The sequence below is a fragment of the Oncorhynchus gorbuscha genome, linkage group LG03 (genome assembly GCF_021184085.1).
Source record: "Oncorhynchus gorbuscha isolate QuinsamMale2020 ecotype Even-year linkage group LG03, OgorEven_v1.0, whole genome shotgun sequence".
Lineage (NCBI taxonomy): Eukaryota > Metazoa > Chordata > Actinopteri > Salmoniformes > Salmonidae > Oncorhynchus > Oncorhynchus gorbuscha.
The window spans coordinates 75353580-75377960 of NC_060175.1; the positions used below are offsets into that span (position 1 = coordinate 75353580).

At 41.4% G+C, this 24381-nt stretch overlaps 1 protein-coding gene across 2 annotated transcripts; it reads right to left on the reverse strand.

The window, feature by feature from the left end:
- Positions 1 to 988: 988 nt before the first annotated feature.
- LOC124031908 (tyrosine-protein kinase HCK-like) lies at positions 989 to 23287 on the reverse strand. 2 transcript variants are annotated; one of them, XM_046343715.1, is made up of 13 exons: positions 23021 to 23287; positions 14904 to 15037; positions 13060 to 13094; positions 12343 to 12439; positions 12134 to 12229; positions 11942 to 12045; positions 11700 to 11849; positions 9314 to 9466; positions 8973 to 9155; positions 8781 to 8857; positions 2633 to 2786; positions 2162 to 2293; positions 989 to 2038 (listed from the first exon to the last, which is right to left on the reverse strand). In XM_046343715.1, exons 2-13 carry the CDS (start codon positions 14969 to 14971, stop codon positions 1836 to 1838), a joined length of 1452 nt encoding a protein of 483 aa, XP_046199671.1. In that variant the 5' UTR covers positions 14972 to 15037; positions 23021 to 23287; the 3' UTR covers positions 989 to 1835. The 2 variants fall into 2 exon arrangements, with proteins under 2 accessions (XP_046199671.1, XP_046199670.1); XM_046343714.1 differs by having other exon boundaries at positions 13060 to 13099.
- Positions 23288 to 24381: the final 1094 nt, after the last annotated feature.

The window sequence follows — 24381 nt, forward strand, 5'->3', positions numbered from 1 at the left end:
TTTTGCTTTGTCATTACGGGGTATTGTGTGTAGATTGCTGAGCATTTGAGTATTTATTTAATACATTTTAGAATAAGGCTGTAATGTAACAAAACGTGGAAAAATTCAAGGGGTCTGAATACTTTCCAAAGGCACCGTATATAATCTACATGTGTTTGGAACATCTCGTCCCAAACACATGGGCATTAATATGGAGTTGGTCCCCCCATGTGCTGTCATAACAGCCTCCACTCTTCTGGGAAGGCTTTCCACTAGATGTTAGAACATAGCTGAGGGGACTTGCTTCCATTCAGCCACAAGAGCATTAGTGAGGTTGGGCACTGATTCATCCCAAAGGTGTTCGATGGGGTTGAGGTCAGGGCTCTGTGCATGCCAGTCATGTTCTTCCACACCGATCTCAACACACCATTTCTGTATGGACCTTGCTTTGTGCACGGGGGGTATTGTCATGCTGAAACAGGAAAGGGCCTTCCCCAAACAGTTGCCACAAAGTTGGAAGCACATAATCATCCAGAATGTCATTATATGCTGTAGCATTATGATTTCCCTTCACAGTGAACTAAGGGGCCAAGCCCGAACCTTGAAAAACAGCCCCAGACCACTATTCCTCCTCCACCAAACTTTACAGTTGGCACTATGCTCAGCCATGGAAACCCATTTCATGAAGCTCCCGACGAACAGTTACTGTGCTGACATTGCTTCGAGAGGCAGTTTGGAACTCGGTAGTAAGTATTTGGTATTTTATTAAGATCCTTATTAGCTGTTTTGAAAGCCGCAGCTACTCTTTCTGGGGTCCAACACAGAACATGAAACATGACGTAATACAGAAGATTAATGGACAAAAACAGCTCAAGGACAGAACTACATTTTGCAACAGAGAACAGAACATTTTTACGGGCTACGTGCTTCAGCACTCGGTGGTCCCGTTCTGTGAGCTTGTGTGGTCTACCACTTTGCGGCTGAGCTGTTGTTGCTCCTAGACGTTTCCACTTCACAATAACAGCACTTACAGTTGACTGGGGCAGATCTAGCAGGGCAGACATTTGACCAACTGGCTATGACGGTGCCAAGTTGAAATTCACTGAGCTCTTCAGTAAGGCCATTTTACTGCCAATGTCTGTCTAGGGAGATTGAATGACTGTACACTCGATTTATACACCGGTAAGCAACGGGTGTGGCTGAAATAGCCAAATCCACTCATTTGAAGGGGTGTCCACATACCTTTGTGTATATATTGTGCATTCAGTACAGAGAATGGACAGGTACTCTTGGCTTGAATAAATTAATCACCTTACCAAATAGACAATTAAAAGATTAAATTAAAAGATTATACTGTTGTACTCCAGTGCTTGTTCAGTGAATTATAGTGATTCAATGGTATATGCCAGAATAAAAATAACATTTTCCAATATACTGTATGCCCTGGGCAATATACATAGGAAATCTAATATTGTGCAATTTCTGGGCGTGTATGCAAAGCAAATTCAAATACATAGTTAGAGCACAGTTAATTCATACAACAAACAAACAAACAAACAGGACTGGCAGAGCTAACTACAAAGGGGAAGGGAAGGTAAAGTCACCCAACACGGTATGCAAATGAAATATAAATAAATAAAAATGTTGAAAACGCCTTACACTCAGCCATTTCATGAATCACTGTAATACATTTTTTAGGTCATACTTCACTAAGTTACAGTAAATGTCATATTTCATAAGGAACCATCTGAAACATGTTCAGATCCCCTTTTTTCTCTGTAGGTTTGTCTGTACACATGTACATTTGTATAAGTGTATGAGAGAGTAGGTTATGTATCTGCCTGAATCATTCTGGATCATGGCTGTTGCTGGTACTGGCTCTCTGTTGCAGTGTAGAAATCCTCCAGGACACTCTGCAGATACTCAAAGGTGGGCCGGTCCTCGGGCTTGTTCTTCCAGCACTCCAACATGATGTCATAGAGCTCCTGCGGACAGCTGTCGGTGCGCTGCATGCGGTAGCCGCTCTCCAGAGAGCGAATCACTTCTGGGTTTGTCATACCTAGATGATAGAGCCAGCACAGAAACGCATCATCACAGGGGGGACAAAGATTCATTTAATTCATCATTGAATTAATATACAGTACAAGTACAGTATAGTACATGTTCTCATTCAGGTCCTGACCTGGATATGGTGTGCGTCCATAGCTGATGATCTCGGTCAGTAGGATGCCAAAGGACCAGACATCTGATTTGATGGTGAAGGAGCCAAAGTTGATTGCCTCTGGGGCCGTCCATTTGATAGGGAACTTTGCTCCTTTTAGGGAACAAGAGTAGGCTTACTTACTCTACCTTCTACTGCACCCTGCTGTCACTGATAGAAAATATAGCTTGTCTTTTTCTATTCAAACTCTCTTTCTTATTTATTCAGTCCCACAGAACTCACTCTAAGACAATGATATATATATATATATGTATATATATATATACATTATTAATGAACCATTATATGGCACAGACATGTTCCCCAAGGGGATAATGCTTACCTATATATATATATATATATATATATATATATATATATACTGATATATATATACATTATTAATGAACCATTATATGGCACAGACATGTTCCCCAAGGGGATAATGCTTACCTTCCCTGGCTGTGTACTCATTGTCCTCGATGATTCGAGCGAGGCCAAAGTCAGCAATCTTGCACACCAGAGCCTTCGAGACCAGGATGTTGGCGGCTCGCAGGTCTCGGTGAATATAGTTCCTCTGCTCGATGTAGGCCATTCCTTCTGCAATCTACGGACAAAGACATGGTTAGATGTCAGAAGACAATAGAAAAGGGGGCATTCCAAACATACTTCTGTGTTTGTTCACTAGGCAAAGGATCATAATGAAAGTATTCAGACCCCTTTTTCCACATTGTGTTACGTTACAGGCTTATTCTAAAATGGATGAAATAAAAAATGTTCCTCATCAATCTACACACAATACCACATAATGCTAAAGCGAGAAAACAGTTTTTTCTCAATTACAAATATAAAACAGAAATACCTTATTTACATAAGTATTCAGACCCTTTGCTATGAGTCTCAAAATTAAGCTCAAGTGCATCCTGTTTCCATTCGGTCATCCATGAGATGTTTCTACAACTTGGAGTCCACCTGTGGTAAATTGAATTGATTGGACATGATTTGGAAAGGCACACATCTGTCTATACAGTATAAGGTCCCACAGTTGTCAGAGCATGTCAAATCAAGTCTGAGCAAAAACCAAGCCATGTGGTCGAAGAAATTGTATCGATGCACAGATCTGGGTAAGGGTACCCAAACATTTCTGGAAGAAGTTTGGAACCACCAAGACTCTTCCTAGAGCTGGCCTCCCGGCCAAACTGAGCAATCGGGGGAGAAGAGCCTTGGTCAAGGAGGTGACCAAGAAGCCAATGGTCACTCTGATAGAGCAGTTCCTCTGTGGAGATGGGAGAACTTTACAGAAGGACAACCTTGTCTGCAGCACTCCACCAATTAGGCTTTTATGGTAGAGTGGCCAGACGGGAAGACACTCCTCAGTAAAATGCACATGACAGCCTGATTAGACTTTGCCAAAAGGCATCTAAAGGACTCTTAGACCTTGAGAAACAAGATTCTCTGGTCTAATGAAACCAAGATTGAACTCTTTGGCCTGAATGCCAAGCGTGGAGGAAACCTGGCACCATTCCTACGGTGATGCATGGTGGTGGCAGCATCATGCTATGGGAATCTTTTCAGTGGCAGGGACTGGGAGACTAGTCAGGATCGAGGGAAAGATGAATGGAGCAAAGTACAGAGATACAGTATCCTTAATGAAAACCTGCTCTGGTGCGCTCAGGACCTCCGACTGGAGCGAAGGTTCACCTTCCCACAGGACAATGACCTGAAGCACACAGCCAAGACAACGCAGGAGTGGATTCGGGACAAGTCCCTGAATGTCCTTGAGTGGCCCAGCCGGAGCCCGGACTTGAACCCGATCGAACATCTCTGGAGAGACCTGAAAATAGCTGTGCAGCAACGCTCCACATCCAACCTGACAGTGCTTGATGGGATCTCCAAGGAGAATTGGAGAAACTCCCCAAATACAGGTGTGCCAAGCTTGTAGCGTCATACCCAAGAAGACTCGATGTTGTAATCACTGCCAAAGGTGCTTCAACAAAGTACTGAGTAAAGGGTGAATACTTATGTAAATGTATATTTTTTATAATGATTATTTTTTATTTTAAAAAAAAAATGACAACTGTTTTTGCTTTGTCATTATGGGTTATTGTGTGTAGATTGAGGAAGGATCTTTTTTTTCTCCATCCATTTTAGATTAAGGTTGTAATGTAAAAAAAATGTGGAAAAAGTCGAGGGGTCTGAATACTTTCCGAATGCACTGTATCTGCTGTTTTCACGTCTCATTTTTTAAATCTCAAGCTGCAAAGTAAGTAGCCTCCCCTTACGAGACAGGATTTTGCCTACCCCTTAGGATCACCTATAGGATGATAAAATAAGCAGTCATAAAAACAATGATATCAATAAAGATAATTGACTTTCAATTAGCAAATGATGTTATTTACAAGCACTGATTACTCCAATACCTACTTAACTGGGACAATATTTCCTTCCCAACACACTGGGATCATCTGGGTTCCCTTTAAAATTACAACTACCAGTAGGCTTTACTTTTCACCACTCTCACACACACACACACACACACACACACACACACACACACACACACACACACACACACACACACACACACACACACACACACACACACACACACACACACACACACACACACACACACACACACACACACACACACACACACACACACACACACACACACACACACACACACACACACATGCATATAGACACACATTGACTGGCATATGCTGTTATAGAACTTGATTAACCTAACCTGTGTACCAATCTCAGCTTAATAATATAACAAACATAACCAAATCTGTCATGGTAGATTTAAATCTGAACAGACTGATCCAACAATGTCTTCCTGTTCCCCTGCTCTTTCAGTCTCTCTGTCTTTCTCTCTCTCCATTCCATTTTGATATCTTCCTAGTTTTTGAAACCTCTCACCTACAATCTACATACAACAGATGGCATAAACATACCTAATCACAGATAAGCGTACGTTTATACGTTTGACTTTTGACTTTTCTCTTAAGGTCCTCTTTTTCTTTGATTTAAATAAATAAAAATGATGCCCCCTATATTGCCTCTGTCTATCTGCAGCAACAGTTGTAAAAATGCAAATACTGTATGATCAGGTTCAAACGGATATTTTGAACTGTGTCCATTTATTCCTTGTAATACAATGTGTCAATAATCATAGTAAAACATATTCTTAAAATATTCAAAGCAAAAAAATTAAACATTGGCATAAAGAATTTGAATTACAAACATGTGCTGCCCACACACCTTCTTCTGCCAAGATAAAGACAGATTTGAATATTGAAAGGCTACCCACAATAGGAGAAACATGGGCCACAGAACAAAGGTAGGATCGGCACGAGACCTCAAATGAGTGTTTTGATGATGTGTCGGTAAATGTACATAACGAGACCAAAGCATTTTCCCTTTGTTTTGTTATCACTCATTTTCCCTTATGCAAAAGAACTGCTGTAGATGACTTGGAGAATATAAAACCATACAATTCAACAAAACCCGAACTGACAGTATACCGGGTTTTTTTCAATCGATTTTCAAAACTCTTAAGTACAAAACTCTAAACTGATAACACTTATAATGCTGTCTTATGTTCAGAACCTTTGATTGTGCATCCATTTGTGTTGAACACATTTTGGTTTTACGTGAAATACCATGATAACATTTTGTTTAGTCACCAATACACTCACCATGTAGCCATTTCAACTAACCTTTCATCCAATAGCAAAAAAGTCAAGATACATTTTTCAAACGGTTGTTTTTGAAGTGTTGAATAGAAGGAATAGCGGATGGTAAAATATACAGTTCCATACAGTATTCAGCTATTATTTTAACTATTTGTTTTTTTCAACCATATTGTTGTATCTAATGGTAGGATGTGAGAAATATGTCAATCTCACAGTTTCATTATCCTTATAGAGTACATAAGTAGAACAAATGAGCAGAAATAGGGGATTCTGGGGGTATTGTAAGGCAGTAGGCTACAGTAAAAAGGTATTTGTGTAGCACTGTGTGTAAAGGCCATTTCTACCCCATGCAGCATTGTTGTTTAAGATCACCATTTCTATGTGACTTGGCAACTGATACAGCAAAACCTTTCTCTCTCAGCTTGACCAAACTCATCAACTTACAGTAGATCAATGAAATTCAGATAACGAGTGGAATATATTCTTACGTTTTTTATCAATCGCTATGGCGCATTTTTCAGACGTGGTATATTTTCTAAACTCTTAAGTACACTGATAAGCCCCCTATATTATATTCAAAACCTTTTGATAATGCATTCTTTGGGTTTTCACACATCCCCATCCCCCACATTGTTGAAGTGCTGAATAGAAAGAATAGTAGATAGGAACATTTAATAAATAATTAGTATCCAATGCCAGGTTGTGAGCATGTTGAGAAACATGTCAGACTTACAGTTTCATTATCCTTATACAGTAAATACATAGGACACATCATCACAAATAGGGTATTGTAAAACAGTTGGCTACTGTAAAAACGCAGCACGTTGTTGTATGCCATTTCTGCACCATGCAACTTTGTTCAAGATCCCCTTTACTATGTGTTAATGTCTATGGGTGTCTACTAGCATGCTACCTCTAACTTCCTTCATACTAGACACAGAGACAAATGGTATCCACAATTTCATCTGACATCTGACTCTCCGAAGTATCCATTTCAGCCTTGGCTGACGGTAGGTGAGGGCAGTGCATCCTGTATACACACAAACTATTTCCCTTGACGACAGCTCTGCTCTGCTTCGCGAAGCGCAAGAAGTATGAATGCCCTGACTTCTGCAGAGGCCGCGTCGCAGTAAATGCTAAAAGGCCAATGCAGATGGCAGAATGACCATAAATTGGCTTTAACTGTAACATTAGCAAAGCAGTTGCTTATCTACAGTTTGTTGATAGTATGACCCTCTGGAGAGCATCTACAGATGAAGAATCTGGATTATCCAAATAAAGGGTGACCTGTTTTTTTATCGTCACAAATGAGATTTTTGACAGTTTGGAGCACAGTTCCACTTTTATTCCATGGCAGGGATCCGCACTACTATGCAGCTGTGGCAAGAGCACATTTTACACAGCCTGTCCACTGGTCGCATAAACAATGACTGATAGGCAGCTTAACCTACACTTCTTCAATTCAACCATTATTGAGGTTAAATACACCTACACATTTGTGAAAGGTCATTCACAACAATCACAATCCGTAAGGCGCAAATAATTGAGAGAGCAGCAGTGTGATTCATATAATTGATATGTAAATATAAATAATAGACCTAAGTGATATCTGTACCGCCCGTAGGCGGTATTGGGGAATATCCCGCTCAGCCACACCACCCCTGCTCGCGCACATACCACACTATTTCTGTGGGCACAAGCATAGTTCATGAGACAAACTGTTCACACCCCTCTTGTTGGCCGAGACCCCTTTTGGTGGTCGAGAGAACATCTATCAGGTTTAAAGCTTGTTTCCTGCAATTCTACACTTTTCCATAGGGCACAGAGAAAATGTTGCAGTTTTATAGCAAATATAGCAAAAACATTCTATAAATTTTGCCATGTGTATTCATGTGATATTTGAGTGACTCGGACATTACTACAAAATCTATCGGCTAAAAATCAAGCTAAAAAACATTAGCTGACATTGGCTAGTTGATCTGGACATTTCTGACAAGTTATAAATAGCTCTCTAAGGTCTGCAATGACTGACATGACCAGGGGAAAGCTGATGATTCACTATCCAATTTCGATATTGCACATTGTACTACAACAACTTTCAAGAGTAAGTTGAAAGCTGGACTGAGTTCCTGAAAAACAAAATCTAATAATAAATTGGACTGTAGCCTACAGAAACCTATTCCTGTGCTTTTCCCACGATCCATCAAACACATTTGGTGTGTCACCATAATGGTTTCGGACTTGTGGTCAGACTATCAGGCGGAACAAACTTAAAACGTGTTCCTTTATCAACGCTGATTTGAATGTCATCGAGAAAGCAGAAAGTTGTCATAAAGTATTTTAATTACGCAAACATCTTTTCTGAATTTAAAAGTAATCCTAGAAGTAATCATCTAGTTTTTCAAAAGTATCTTTAAGCTGGTTACAATTTTTTTTGCTGGTAACATAACGGATTACAGTTAGTTTTTTGTAATCAGTTACATGTAACAGATTACATGTCATATGTTACTCCCCAATCCTGTACACAACCCAGGTATTTCAGCAGTACATTGTAGCACTGATAAAGAATGATTATGATTTTACAGCCACCCCCATATATTATTTGGTTTTTCCTTCCAACATAAATTGATGTAAAATGATACATTTGAGGTAAAAATATCAAATTTGACAGCAGACAAGAAAATCTTATAGTTAATTGAATATTGCATTTTGAAAAGAAGATAGTTACAGAGGATTGAATATCTGTCCAAATAGAAAGAGTGATTTAGTGCAGTGACCAAGTGACTTTGTGATTTTTTTTGTGTGTTTAGAGTTGTGAAAATGTACCACATACTTGTGAAAATTGCACCAGTGATTGAAAACAAAACGAACTGTGAGATACAGAAGCTGAATCGCACCTGTGCACTGAAGTCAATGAGTTTGTGGAGTTGCACACGGTTGCCCTCATCACTCTTCAAGAAGTCCAGCAAACTGCCTAAACACGCACACACATACACACAAACAGAATTCAATGACAGAAATACACTGACAGGAAATGTACTGTATGGTAATGTAAATGTGTACAAAATGTCAAACTGTAGTGCTCATACCCTTTTCCATGAACTCTGTGATGATGTAGATGGGTTCCTCTTTGGTAACCACAGCATTCAGACGGACCAGCTTGTCGTGCTGCAGGGCCTTCATCAGGTTTGCCTCGTCCAGGAAAGCCTCTACCGACATGGTGCCAGGCTTCATGGTCTTCACTGCCACCTTGGTGTGCTTGTTGTATGTAGCTACAGCAAAAGACACAAAGACAACCACATTAGCCAACCACATTAGCCATGCTCAGTTCACAGCTCACAGCAAGATGTTTTCAGAATACGTATAAACTTATTCTGATCTCCCAGTAAGGGTCCAAGCATAACCTTCTCAGAATGTTTGAGTAACTCACCCATCCAGACCTCTCCGAACTGGCCAGCCCCGAGCTTCCTATCAAGTTTGAGGGACTCCCGAGGGATCTCCCAGGCATCCTTCTCCCAGGGCTTCTGGGGCTTGGGACTGAGGCAGGGGCTGGTCAAGGCCTGGCACAGACCATCTCCCTGCTCTATAGGAAGCAAACACATCCAATGAGAGTAAGACATCCACACACAATGCTCTGAATCAAACAGGACATTAACTGAATGTATTTTTTAACTGTACATAACACACATTAATAAACACATAGAAAGTAAACACTGCTGGAGGCCATATAGACCATGTGCCCATATTCAGAACAGGCAGCCAGCAGAGGGGGCTGTTTACCTCTGTCACCATCCGCTTTAGTAACAGTGACTGCTGGCTTGACAATCTGGACCCTCTATTTCTGAAACTATCTGCCGCCATTGTTGCAACCCCTATAACCAGCCTGCACACCTCTCTTTCATATCCAAGTCAACAAACAGATCACTGACCATCTCGAATCCCACTGTACCTTCTCCGCTGTGCAATCTGGTTTCCGTGTCGGTCACGGGTGCACCTCAGCCATGCTCAAGGTACTAAAGGATATCATAACCGTCATCGATAAAAGACAGTACTGTGCAGCCGTCTTCATCGACCTGGCCAAGGCTTTCGGCTCTGTCAATCACCATATTCTTATCGGCAGACTCAGTAGCCTCGGTTTTTCTAATGACTGCCTTGCCTGGTTCACCAACTACTTTGCAGACAGAGTTTAGTGTGTCAAATCGGAGGGCATGTTGTCCGGTCCTCTGGCAGTCTCTATGGGGGTGCCACAGGGTTCAATTCTCGGGCTGACTCTTTTCTCTGTATATATCAATGATGTTGCTCTTGCTGCGGGCGATTCCCTGATCCACCTCTATGCAGACGACACCATTCTGTATACTTCTGGCCCTTCCTTGGACACTGTGCTTTCTAACCTCCAAACGAGCTTCAATGCCATACAACACTCCTTCCGTGGCCTCCAACTGCTCTTAAACGCTAGTAAAACCAAATGCATGCTTTTCAACCGTTCGCTGCCTGCACCCACACGCCCGATTAGCATCACCACCCTGGATGGTTCCGACCTAGAATATGTGGACCTCTATAAGTACCTAGGTGTCTGGCTAGACTGTAAACTATCCTTCCAGACTCATATCAAACATCTCCAATCTAAAATCAAATCTAGAGTCGGCTTTCTATTCCGCAACAAACCCTCCTTCACTCATGCCGCCAAACTTACCCTAGTAAAACTGACTATCCTACCGATCCTCAACTTCGGCGATGGTCATCTACAAAATAGCTTCCAATACTCTACTCAGCAAACTGGATGCAGTTTATCACAGTGCCATCCGTTTTGTTACTAAAGCTTCTTATACCACTCACCACTGCGACCTGTATGCTCTAGTCGGCTGGCCCTCGCTACATATTCGTCGCCAGACCCACTGGCTCCAGGTCATCTACAATTCCATGCTAGGTAAAGCTCCGCCTTATCTCAGTTCACTGGTCACGATGGCAACACCCACCCGTAGCACGCGCTCCAGCAGGTGTATCTCACTGATCATCCCTAAAGCCAACACCTCATTTGGCCGCCTTTCCTTCCAGTTCTCTGCTGCCTGTGACTGGAACGAATTGCAAAAATTGCTGAAGTTGGAGACTTTTATCTCCCTCACCAACTTTAAACATCTGCTATCTGAGCAGCTAACCGATTGCTGCAGCTGTACATAGTCCATCGGTAAATAGCCCACCCAATTGATCTACCTCATCCCCATACTGTTTTTATTTATTTACTTTTCTGCTCTTTTGCACACCAGTATCTCTACCTGCACATGACCATCTGATCATTTATCACTCCAGTGTTAATCTGAAAAATTGTAATTATTCGCCTACCTCCTCATGCCTTTTGCACACAATGTATATAGACTCTTTTTTTCTTTTTTTTCTACTGTTTTTTTACACAATGCATTTTAGCAAAGGTGACAACTAGAGATGACGTTCAGGAGCTTGCAGGGATTTGTAGTCTTACATGATGTCTACTTTGACTCACATGAGCAATTTTGAATCTGAGAGTAGAGCCGAATACATTGATAAAAGTCACCTTGTCTGAGAGAGATTTACATGATTATCAAAACGTCACACCGGGGTAAGCCTACACAAACAGCCCTTATTTTGAAGTGTTTGTAAAATTCCCTTTGGGAAACATTTATGGTGGAAAAAGGATTGGAACCATTTCTCTGTTTGACCTCAAGGTTTTCTCAGTATTATGTGCATTATGACACCTCCACTGTGGGGCTAGAGAGGGCTATCTATCTCTATGGGTGTATCCCTGTGTATTATGGTGGTCTGGCCATGCTGTTGGCACTCACTTTTATAGTGGCTGACCAGTTCCTGCAGGTTGTTGAAGGTGATGCGCGGAGAGATGTAGAAGCCACCGTTATCCAGTGTACGGATCTTGTAATGCTTGACTGTGTCTCCTGATTGGGAATCACTGTCCCTTACGGATAAGGAGTAGCTGCCTGTGGTAGGACGGAGAGAGGGTGTTAGCTTGCTAAATGTGTACACGTTTGTTTGTATGTGTGTATGTATAAGAGCTTTTTAACTTGCTCACCCTTGGTGGTCTCACTGTCACGGATCATGAACGATCCTGTTTTGTTTGCTGATGCTAGCAGCTGCCTCTCTGCATCTTTCCTGCTCACTCCTTTATAGAACCACCTGGATGATGGTACATTTATTTCACACTGATTCCTTTGAGCAGCTCTACTCATAAACTATTCACACAGTCCACTGATAAAACACTTACTCTTCGGTTTCAAGTCTGTCTATGGCTACATAGTTATTGGGGATGTAGCCTTCCTTGCCTGTGCTAATTAACTGTGCTCTCCACCATTCTCCAGATCTAGAGAGAGAGAGAGAGAGAGAGAGAGAGAGATGTGGGTATAGGTAAGCTATACACTGCTTTGTATGGGTAATGATGTATCTTGTTTGTGTGTAAATATCAGGTACACTCACTCCTGTAAGATTTTAAGCTTGTCTCCCTTCTTGAAGCCCAGGTCTCCATCATTTACACCCTCATAGTCGTACAGTGCAATGGCAATGCTCTCAGTACCTGGAGGGGGCAGAGAACATAAGTGTGTGTGTGTGTGTGTGTGTGTGTGTGTGTGTGTGTGTGTGTGTGTGTGTGTGTGTGTGTGTGTGTGTGTGTGTGTGTGTGTGTGTGTGTGTGTGTGTGTGTGTGTGTGTGTGTGTGTGTGTGTGTGTGTGTGTGTGCGCGTGTGTGTGTGCGCGCGTGTGTGTGTGTGTGTGTGTGTGCGCGTGCACGTGTGTGTGTGTGCGTGTGCGTGTGTGCGCGCGTGTGTGTACGCATGCACACATATGACAAAGAAAGACTTGTGGGTGACATCGTGTGCAACTTTACATTATTAATACAACAACAGTGCCTTGCCTGGGTCACTTCATGTCTGACTGCTTTACTGTTATAGCGGTGGAGAGATCATCTCTGCTGTCCCGTGTGATCAGGCTCTGAGTGGTCTATTTCAACCCACACACACTCACTCCTTTCACCCTCATACATTATGTGGCCTCATTACATGACAACAAACGGCAATCCATTTTAGACACACAGTGTGTAGTGTGCTGCTCAAAATACAGTGCGATACAGTAATAGTTCCTCCATCACAGACTCAAGTAAGCAACGTGAGTACTGTAACTTTTCTGCGTTCTACTCACCATTAGAGGGGACTGGAGGGGCAACGGTGAGGGTTCTGTTCTGTAAAGACAATATGAGAATTAGGAGAACCATGAGAAATGTAGTATGGAACATACTATACATATTATACATATTATAGTTGTAGTATAGTATGGTTGGGAGAAAGTGAATGAGACAGAGAATGAGATGTGTGGTCAATGACAGACTAAGCAAGAGTGAGATAGGCTGACAGAAAATAGGAATGTAAGTAAAACAGAAATAGAGGAGAGACATTTCAATTCTGTCACTACATGTCTGTTCAATGATCGCCAACACATTTCTGCGCTTGTTTGTTGTGCTACTTCCTCTTCCTCATTCTAAATAACAGCCCTGAGTCACATCCCTGCTACTGTAGCACATAATGTTCTGAGAACCAGATGTTTCTTAGAGCTTAGAGAGAGCCTGGTTGTCCTAAAGTTATTTTGCATACAACCTTCCCACAAATGTCTGGGATTGGTGCAGGATAGTTGCTTGGCTTTGGAACATTTTCAGCACATTTAAGGAACTTGACAGAAATGTTCTTAGTATTTCATTACTTTAACAGAACATTTCCCAAAAGTTTAAACAAGGTTACATTTCATTTCAATTTTGGTAATGTTCTAGGAACATTATCTAATCGGTTTGACATTGGGAATGTTCTCAAATAGTTCAGAGAATGTTACAAAAAATAATATTCTTCTGTGGGAATTTCAGTACTTCAGCATAACGGTTCTATTTAAAGTCATGTTATCAAATTGTTCTGAGAACGTTAAGAAAACTTTCCATAAAAAAAAACACAAGAAATATACATTCCATTCTCAGCAATCAACAAAACTCTCTGTATCCTCTATTTTGTTAAGTGTGTTCAGGTGTGTTGGCCGCGCCCACTAATTGGCCAAACCTGATCTTATTGAGTGCTTTTCCCTTTGAAATAGGGTTTGTTTGAATAGACTAAAATTAACAGCTTTGTATGTTTAAAAAAACATGGCATGCTAGCTCCACGCTGGTGGATTAATTCCATGGATAGAGAACAGAAGATTATAGGTTTGAATCTCACTGATGCCATGTCACAATAAAAATACATGTGTTTGCATGATGAACGCCCAAGTAATTTCCATGCGTCTTATCTGCGCTTGGAGTTCAAGAAAGGTTTACCCCAAATAAGCTATCAGAGTTATTAAAAGAAGTTTTAAGGAAGTCATTCAAAAACCTCCAAATAACCCACAATTTTCATTCTCAGAGTGTTAATAAGGCCTCCCAGGAAGACTTTCAAGGAACCAGAGTAAAATGTTCTCAGAACCTCCATGCAAACTAAATTTTAACGTTCCCCGACAAGCTAAATGTTTACTTATTTTCATATAGCATTTCTTTTTCCATTAAAAAAAAACCTTTATTTAACTAAGCAAGTCAGTTAAGAACAAATTCTTATTTACAATGACGGCCTACCAAAAGACAAAAGGCCTCCCGCGGGGACGGGGGCTGGAATTAAACATAAATAAAACACATCTATAGGACAAAACACACATCACGACAAGAGAGACAACACTACACTACATAAAGAGAGACCTAAGACAACAACATTCCAAGGCTGCAAAACACATGACAACACAGCATGGTAGCAACACAACATGTTACAAACATTTGTTCCCACAAGCAATGTGAAACCAAAAAAACATTTGTTCCCACAACTTCCAAGGAACTAGATGTGATAGCTGGGTTTACAATTAACACACATGAAGTAATGACCACCCCAGACACCAAAGGAAACCTACTTACAGATCAGTATCTTGCTCTTGGCAACAGAATAGAGTCTAGCAGTAATAATACCCCCCCGGTATTCACTCACAGCCTTGGTCCCTGTGGTGGGGTCTTTGACGTAGTGGGTTGTCTGAGTCTGGTTCTGAGAGTCATCATTGACCACACCTTTGCTGCTGGGATCCTGCTGCCCCTTGGACCCCACACAGCCCATAGTGGAAGAACCTAAAAATGTGTTATTTCAAAAATATCAGTCAGAATACAATGTCTGTTCACTACATTTGGACTGGTAAAGCAAGGGCGAGAGAGTGTAAAAATGGCATCATAGCAGTGCTAAGTCAATGTATTATGAAGTGTTTACTACAAGATACTATATGGATATACTTGCCTTATGCTCTGAGGGTGACCGTTTACTGTAATATTTCCCATCCAGCTGTTACACAGCTGTTTAAAAGCTACAAAATGCTCAGTCATAATCACCAGAGTGACACCCAACTAGAAACACGCAGCGCCGCCCTTGGGCCAGCAGGTTAAAACATTTGCTAATGGTGATTGGTGGCACGAAGAGCCTTTTCTCTTCAACTTAAACCAGTCATATGGTCTGTGTCAAATATTTACAAGAGAGAAATTAGACAGGGGTAATTATTTTGATTTAATAGAGTCTATGTCTGTGTGAGAGAGATAGGACCTGTCATTTTATTATTCATCTCTGTTGAAATAAACAGATGAGCTGCAGTATTAAAATGAAAGGGAAAGGGGGATGCCTAGTCTGTTGTACAACTGACTGCCTTTAACTGAGATGTGTCAGTGTGAAAGAGAGAGAGAAAGAGAGATGAAGGGAAGAAGTGATGTTTATCAGTCTGAGAGATACCCTTACTCTAACCTAACATAATTACATTTGTAAATATTCACTTACCTTTCCATTTAAACTGTATTCCTCTTTGTCACAGCAGGGTCAGTTTCTTTTTAACAGTTTAAGTCGAACTTGCAGCAAAACTTTTTAAGGCTAAATGGTTATTGTGATTGAACCTTTTCCAATCCATCATATTATGCTTCTCCATGCCAGTATGCCAGGCTACAGGTATAGAAACACCCCCCCCCTCTCTCTCCGGTTCTCAGAGGAAGATGCTTCTTCCAAACCATCAAGTGTTGTATCTTGAAAAATTGTCTCTGGTGGTTGGCCAAACCTTTCTCATCCATTTACAAACCTTCTCAGCCTCTTATCAACCACTCACATCGTCCATTAATCTCATCAAACCATGACACACATGGCATGTACTTCCTGTACAGAGGAAGTTAACTGGAGGTGATGATCAGACCATAGAAGCAGAGGACTACCCTGCTCTTTAGAAAGTGCCCCCTCATCCTTATCGTCTCCATCCATCTTTCTATCCACGTCACTTGATCCAATCAGCCCCTAATAACTCCCCAACCATCCTCCTCCATCTGTCTCTGTCTCTGTCTCTGTCTCTGTCTCTGTCTCTGTCTCTGTCTCTGTCTCTGTCTCTGTCTCTGTCTCTGTCTCTGTCTCTGTCTCTGTCTCTGTCTCTGTCTCTGTCTCTGTCTCTGTCTCTGCCTGCCTGCCTGCCTGCCTGTCTGTCGGTCTCTATCACATCATATTACCCACAGATGCAAATCTAGTTAGCTGTGAGAGCCCTGTGCAATGTGTGCCTCTGGCACTAACCACTATCATTGCATCTGCTGCAGGGCAGGCGGAGGGCGGCTGGGACTGGGAGTGAAAAACATCACTGCTAAACCTCCTCTGCTAGTACTCTCACAAACTGCCATGCCATGGAACCAGGCACCAGACACACACATAACATGTTCAACTTATGGAAGCAAGTTTTGGGTGTGATGTGACCATTTACTGTTTTTTTCTTCTTTTTACAAAATCCACAATTTCTACTTTCCAATCAGGGCTTAGAACCTAAATTCTGAACAGAATCCCTATTTCTTTTGTTCCGTTGCAGTGTTCTGAACCGGTAAAAAAAGAAGCTAACGATTCATATAGTTCCTTTTCCTTATTTTTTTTAAAGCCTGTGAAATCGAAGGTTTTGACCAAATAGCTCATTAATTTACTCTACCAATTAGCACGGATAGAGACGCTTGTTATGGAATGAGTAATAGTTGTTTAGTTTCAAGTTATGTATGTACGGGATACAGATGTACACCGTCCAAATCAATTCTCACTTGCAGGTTCCTTCTTGATTGTGCAACAACAATAAGAAATAATAAAATATTAGAATACAAAACCTAAAGTCAATGGTTCAATAGAATAGAATAAACATTGTAGCATAAGTATAATACGAGAATGCACAATTTATTGTACAATAGTTACACATGTTTTGGGGAAGAGGGATTGGGGGTCAAGTGTTTAAGCTGTGCAGTATTTAGCAAAAATGAATAAGAATCTAGTGGCAGCAGTTGTGATGTGTGTGTGTGTGTGTGTGTGTGTGTGTGTGTGTGTGTGTGTGTGTGTGTGTGTGTGTGTGTGTGTGTGTGTGTGTGTGTGTGTGTGTGTGTGTGTGTGTGTGTGTGTGTGTGTGTGTGTGTGTGTGTGTGTGTGTGTGTGTGTGTGTGTGTGTGTGTGTGTGTGTGTGTGTGCTATGGTGCAGAGAGTCAGTGCAGGTGGTAAGTCCATGTTTTTGGTCAGAGTGCTATTGCTCAAGATACTACTGACATTTAACAATTGGGAGAGAGTGAGAGAGAGGGGTGGACATGGATGGGGCTTGGCTTGAACCGGTTCTGTTCCCTGAACCAGGTCAAACCCCTGGTTTCCATCAAAATATAGATTACAAGCCAAGAAGAGGCATTGCATCTACAGTGCATTCGAAAAGTTTCCACATTTTGTTACGTTACAGCCTTATTCTAAAATGTATTAAATTGTTTTTCCCCCTCATCATTCTACACACAATACCCCATAATGACAAAGCAAAAACAGGTTTTTAGAAATGTTAGCAACAGTATTAAAAATGTAAAACTGAAGTATCACATTTACATACTGTAAGTATTCAGACCCTTTTCTCAGTACTTTGTTGAAGCACCTTTGGCAGCGATAACAGCCTCAAGTCTTCTTGGGTATGACGCTACAAGCTTGGCACACATGTATTTGGGGAGCTTCTCCCATTCTTCTCAGCAGATCCTCTCAAGCTCTGTCAGGTTGGATGGAGAGCATTGCTGCACAGCTATTTTCAGGTCTCTCCAGAGATGTTTGTTTGATTTCAAGTCCGGGCTCTGGCTGGGCCACTCAAGAACATTCAGAGACTTTTCAGAAGCCACTCCTGCGTTGTCTTGGCTGTGTGCTTAGGGTCATTGTCCTGTGGGAAAGTGAACCTTCGCCCCAGTCTGAGGTCCTGAGTGCTCTGGAGCAGATTTTCATCAAGGATCTCTCTGTACTTTGTGCCATTCATTTTTGCCTCGATTCTGACTAGTCTCCCAGTCCCTGCTCCTGAAAAACATCCTCACAGCATGATGCTGCCACCACCATGCATCACCATAGGGATGGTGACAGGTTTCCTCCAGACGTGACACTTGTCATTCAGGCCAAAGAGTTCAATCTTGGTTTCATCAGACCAGAGAATCTTGAATCTTCTCATGGTCTAAGAGTCCTTCGGGTGCCTTTTGGCAAACTCCAAACAGGCTGTCATGTGCCTTTTATTGAGGAGTGGCTTCTGTCTGGCCACTCTACCATAAAGGCCTGACTGGTGGAGTGCTGCAAATACGGTTGTCCTTCTGAAAGGTTCTCCAATCTACACAGAGGAACTCTAGAGATCGGTCAGAGTGATCATCAGGTTCTTGGTCACCTCCCTGACCAAGGTCCTTCTCCCCCCAATTGCTCAGTTTGGCCAGGAGGTCAGCTCTATTAAGAGTCTTGGTGGTTTCAAACTTCTTCCAGAATGATGGAGTCCACTGTGTTTTTGGGGACCTTCAATGCTATAGACGGGCTATTCCCAAACTGGCTATTCCCAAACTGGCTATTCCTAAACATTGCGTGTGGTTCACATTTTCAAACAGTCCATTTAGATTTTCCAATGGGGCTTTGCAGCCAAATAGCTTCTACCCCCTTACCTGGGAAAGCACCGAACAACAGACAGAGATGTTGGACCATCGATAAGGCGCAAATATGATGAACTAAATTGATTTGGGGTTCACTTATATTGGGAGTAGTGCCTTTCCTCAGCCACAGTGTGTTATATGTGCAAAAGTACTATCTCACAACTCGATGAAACCTTCCCTCTTGCGCATACATTTAGAAACGAAACATGCCGATTTGAAAAATAGTTTAGGAGTTTTTTAATTGAGAAGTAAGACGAGTTTCGAGTAGTAAGACATGTATCAAACCAATAGGTTCCTTTAAAATAAGAAGGCTCTAGAAGCGTCTTGTATGGTGAGCTACCGAGTGGCTAGGACAGGCAAGCCCCATACTATTGTGGAGGACTTACTACTTCCTGCTGTCATGGCTGGGACAATGCTGGGGGAAAATGCAAACACAAAAAGACAGACAATGCCTTCATCAAACAACACTGTTTCACAACGCATTAGTGACATGGCAGGAGATGTTTTGAAACAATTACTGCTTTGCATACAAGCCTGTGAATTATATGCGATACAGCTGGATGAGTCAACAGACGTGGCGGGCCTGGCACAGCTCCTGGTATATGTCTGTTACGTTTATGGAGGGTCAATTAAGGTAGACATCCTCTTCTGCAAACAACTGGAAACCAGGACAACAAGAGAGGATATTTTTAAAGTGCTGGACAGCTTTGTGATGTCAAAAGGATTTTGGTGGTCAACATGTGTTGGTATCTGTACCGATGGCACAAAAGCCATGACAGGGTGACACAGTGGAGTGGTAACGCGAGTGCAAGCTGTTGCTCCCGACGCCACTTGGGTACACTGCAGCCTCCCCCGAATGCCTGACAGCTTGAAAGACATTTTGGACAATGGTTAACTTTGTTAAAGCAAGGCCCCTGAACTCTAATGGATTTTATGCATTATGCAATGATATGGGCAGCGACCATGTAAAGCTTTTACAACAGACAGAAGTGCACTGGTTATCAAGGGGCAAAGTATTGACGCCTTTTTTTAAATTGAGAGGCGAGCTTAAAGCTTTCTTTACTGACCATAATTTTCACTTGTCTGCATGATGACGAGTTTCTCACACGACTGGCCTATCTGGGTGATGTTTTGTCTTGCCTGAATGATCTGAATCTATGATTACAGGGACTCTCCGCAACTATATTCAATGTGCAGGACAAAATTGAAGCTATGGTTAAGAAGTTGGAGCTCTTCTCTGTCTGTCCAGTTAAGTGTTAGGGGGCGCTATTCTGATTTTTTTCTAATTTTGGGATGAAAAACGTTCCCGTTTTAAACAAGATATTTTGTCATGAAAAGATGCTCGACTATGCATATAATTGACAGCTTTGGATAGAAAACACTCTGACGTTTCCAAAACTGCAAAGATATTGTCTGTGAGTGCAACAGAACTGATGTTACAGGCGAAACCAAGTTAAAAATCCAACCAGGAAGTGCCGCATTTTTTAAAACCGCCTCATGCCAATGATTCCTTATATGGCTGTGAATGAGCTACGAATGAGCTTACGTTTTCCACGTATTCCCCAAGGTGTCTACAGCATTGTGACGTCTTTTTACGCATTTACATTAATAGCCGTAAGGGACAATATATAGCAAGTGGTCACATGGTGTTTTCCGTAGAAAATCTGGCGTAAATTACTGAGGTAGCCATTTTTCCAATCGCTTCTTTTGAGAAACCAATTGCCTCGACGGATATATTATCGAATATATATGTTAAAAACACCTTGAGGGTTGATCCTAAACAACGTTTGCCGTGTTTCTGTCAATATTATGGAGCTAATTTTGAAAAAGGTTTGGCGTTGGAGTGGTAGCATTTTCCGGTCGATTTCTCAGCCAAGCATGATGAACAAATGGGAGCTATTTCGCCTTCAAAAATAATATTTTTGGAAAAAAGGAACATTTGCTATCTAACTGGGAGTCTCCTGAGTGAAAACATCCGAAGTTCTTCAAAGGTAAATGATTTAATTTGATTGCTTTTTTATTCTCGTGAAAATGTTATGCCATGATAAACTTACACAAATGCTTGTCTAGCGTTGGCTGTAACGCATATTTTGAAAATCTGAGATGACAGTGTGATTAGCAAAAGGCTAAGCTTGTGTTTGAATATATTTCATTTGCGATTTTCATGAATAGGAAAAGTTTCTAGGGGTATTTATGTCCGCTGCGTTATGCTAATTCGTTTGAGGCTATGATTACGATCCCGGATCCGGGATTGCTAGTCGCAAGAGGTTTTAAGGACAACACACAGGTCTTTCCATCATTGTTTGATTTTTTGTGTGCAAATTAACTCAAGTTTACGGACAATGTCAATTGTGACATAGCGAAGCACCAGACTGAGCTGTGTGCGCAATTACGCAGGTACTTTCCCGAAAAGGATGACACAAACAACTGGATTCGTTATCCCTTTCATGCCCTGCCTCCAGTCCACTTACATATATCTGAGCAAGAGAGCCTCATTGAAATTGCAACAAGCGGTTCTGTGAAAATGTAATTTAACCAGAAGCCACTGCCAGATTGCTGGATGGGGCGGCGCTCAGAGTATCCTGCCTTGGCAAATGGCGCTATTAAGACACTGATGCCCTTTGCAACCACGTACCTATGTGAATTCTTGGCCCTTACTAGCATGAAAACTAAATACAGGCACAGACTGTGTGAGGAAAATGATTTAAGACTGAGACTCTCTCCAATTTAACCCAACATTGCAGAGTTATGTGCATCCTTTCAAGCACACATCTTATTAACCTGTGGTGAGTTATTCACCATTTTTGATGAACAAATAAGGTTTAATATGTAAGATGGCTAAATAATGAGCAAAATGATTGATTATTATTACATTATCATTTGTGCCCTGGTCCTATAAGAGCTCTTTGTCACAACCCGGCTCGTGGGAATTGACAAAAACTCACACTCATTCTTATATTTAATAAATGTATCTTATAGTGTGTGTGTGACAGGCTTACAATGATGGTAGAAAACAACATTTGAGAGTGTGCTGACCCTGGTGCTAGATGGGGTACGCTGCTGGAGGTTGAATGTTTGGAGGGGTACGGAACCACTGCTGTAGGCATTTTGGTACCCTTCCCCAGATCTGTGCCTCTGACAGTCCTCTAAGGACAATTCCTTGGACCTCATGGCTTGGTTTTTGCTCTGACATGCACTGTGAACTGTGGGACCTTATATAGACAGGTGTGTGCCTTTCCAAATCATGTCCAAACAATCTAATATACCACAGGTGGACTCCAATCAAGTTGTGGAAACATCTCAAGGATGACCAATGGAAGCAGGATGCACCTGAGCTTAATTTCACTAATCGTCGCAAAGGGTCTGAATACTTATCTAAGTAAGGCATTTCTGTTTTAAATGTTTAGTACATTTGCAAAAATGTCAACCTGTTTTCGCTATGTCATTATGGGGTATTGTGTGTAGATTGTTGATGTTTTTTTAAATTCAAGACATTTTAGAATAAGGCTGTAAAGTAACAAAATTTGAAAAAATGTAAGGGATCTAACGACTCCTGTATAGCTTGTGAGTGTTTTAGAGCAAAACAGATGACATGTGCGTGTTCGTGAGAGTCTCAGCTTTTCATAGATAGCTGTATCTTAACATTCAGAATCTACAGACATTTCGATATAAAAGACCATGCCAGGATCGATTCGGGATCCGCCCTTGTTTTACAAACCAATAGTATAATCTAGAAGTCTGTAGCTCAAACACATGGTTTTAAAATGGAGTTAGAAGTCCCAAACACGCTGGTGTTATAGTAGGACTCATTGGTTTAAGGGTTACGGTTTTGTATATGGTTAAAACATTACGTTTAGGCTTTCATTCCGAGTGGTTAAGGTCACCGTTAAGGTTTGGGATAGGGTTAAAACCTTACCTTTAGGCATTCATTCCGAATGGTTAAATGCAGGGTTAACCCTTTAAAGCGCACTGACTGCCACTGACTGAATGACACAGGTGGGAAATGCTTTAAGAAGACATTATCCATCCGTTCGTCATCTGCTTTTATTCTTTAAGAAATGCATATTGCCCATGGTATGAATATCAGTGAGTATACATGTTCCCCTTGTAGTGTAGGTTATTGGTCTAGAATAACAAATTAGAGGGAGTTACCTCGTTCCAACCAGCTGTATATTCCACGTATGTTCTGCTATTTGGTCCTCAACGCTGAATTATTTGTATTCTTTAGAAAAACGCTCCTTTTTCTTTTATATCTGCTCTTCCATCCCGGGATTATAGTTCAGATAGAATGAGCTGAAGGGTGCGTACTAGTTGTATACGAGGAAGTTAGTGCCTCACATCTGACTGTACACGACGAACTTTCTGTCACATCTATCATAATCTCGCCCACCAGCCGGGTCTCTCTCTGTCTATGTGTTGGTCTATGGGTCATTTAATTCGAGCCTGGGGAGGAGGTTACATCAATCATGACACTGCTATCTTTGCGGGCTGGATGTTTTTTGACAGACTCTTCCCGGAAAGTAGCCTACTAAACCTAGACATGGTCTGAGTACGAACACTTAAAAATGCACATAAAATACAAATAAGAAAAAACATGATATTTCCTGAAAAAAAAAATCAAATACACTGTAGCCTAACTCTTTTGTGGTTTGAATTGAAAAAAATTGTCTTAAACATATTATTAAAGTGCCTCTAAACTTATACAGTTTGTTTTGGCACCTGCTGTAAGAGATTATCTTTGTTGAATATCTAAATTGCACATACCTTCTGTATCAATTTTACACAGCCCTCCCCTTTGAAATCATACCCTATCTAACAAAAACGTACGAATGCAATATGTTGTAATGGGATCACGAATGGCATGGGGACACATTAGCCCGAGCAGCATACTCCGCTGGAGTCACAGACAACATCCCACACTGAGGGCATGGAGGCAATGGGCGTATCGGGCCATGCAAGGACAGCAAACAAATCATCTGTCTCTTTAACTAATCCTTAATCAAATGTCAGGATTAAACACAAATTTCTTCCGAGCCACGGCTCGAAAGAGAGAGTCAGAAGTAGGGTCTTAGATTAGATGCGGAAGACACATTTCCGTTGAATGCATTCAGTTGTACAACTGACTAGGTATCCCCCTTTCCCTTTCTCTTTTAGATGGGGCCAGTGGTGTAGTGAAAGGTGTACGCAGGTACACACTTTATACCCACTTATTTTTCAGTGGGCATTGAATATACTCACGTCTTAATCCCCATCATGCGCATCAAAGTATTGTAGTGGAGGTGTACAGCATATACACCATTATTAATAAGGGATTTGTAACAGATAATAATGTATAGCTTAAAATGTTGATAAACAATTATTTATTCACGTTTTAGAGCAACAATGTGCTCATGGTGGTACGTGCGAATGTTCCAAAATGCAATTTGCAAGAACACACCGTTCTAAAATGCGTGCCTCACATTCAAGCGGTTTCGTAGACAAAAATGGATTGTCCCGGACATTAGGCAGGATTA

Bases quoted from the DNA above. Each gene is read 5' to 3' on its own strand.
- LOC124031908 (XM_046343714.1), bottom strand. From the start codon at position 15,026: ATGGGCTGTGTGGGGTCCAAGGGGCAGCAGGATCCCAGCAGCAAAGGT. The intron at 13,100-14,903 runs GTGAGTGAATAC...TTGTCTTTACAG, and splicing joins CCACCACAGGGACCAAGGCT to AACAGAACCCTCACCGTTGC. The intron at 2,294-2,632 runs GTAAGCATTATC...GTTCCCTAAAAG, and splicing joins TGAGTACACAGCCAGGGAAG to GAGCAAAGTTCCCTATCAAA.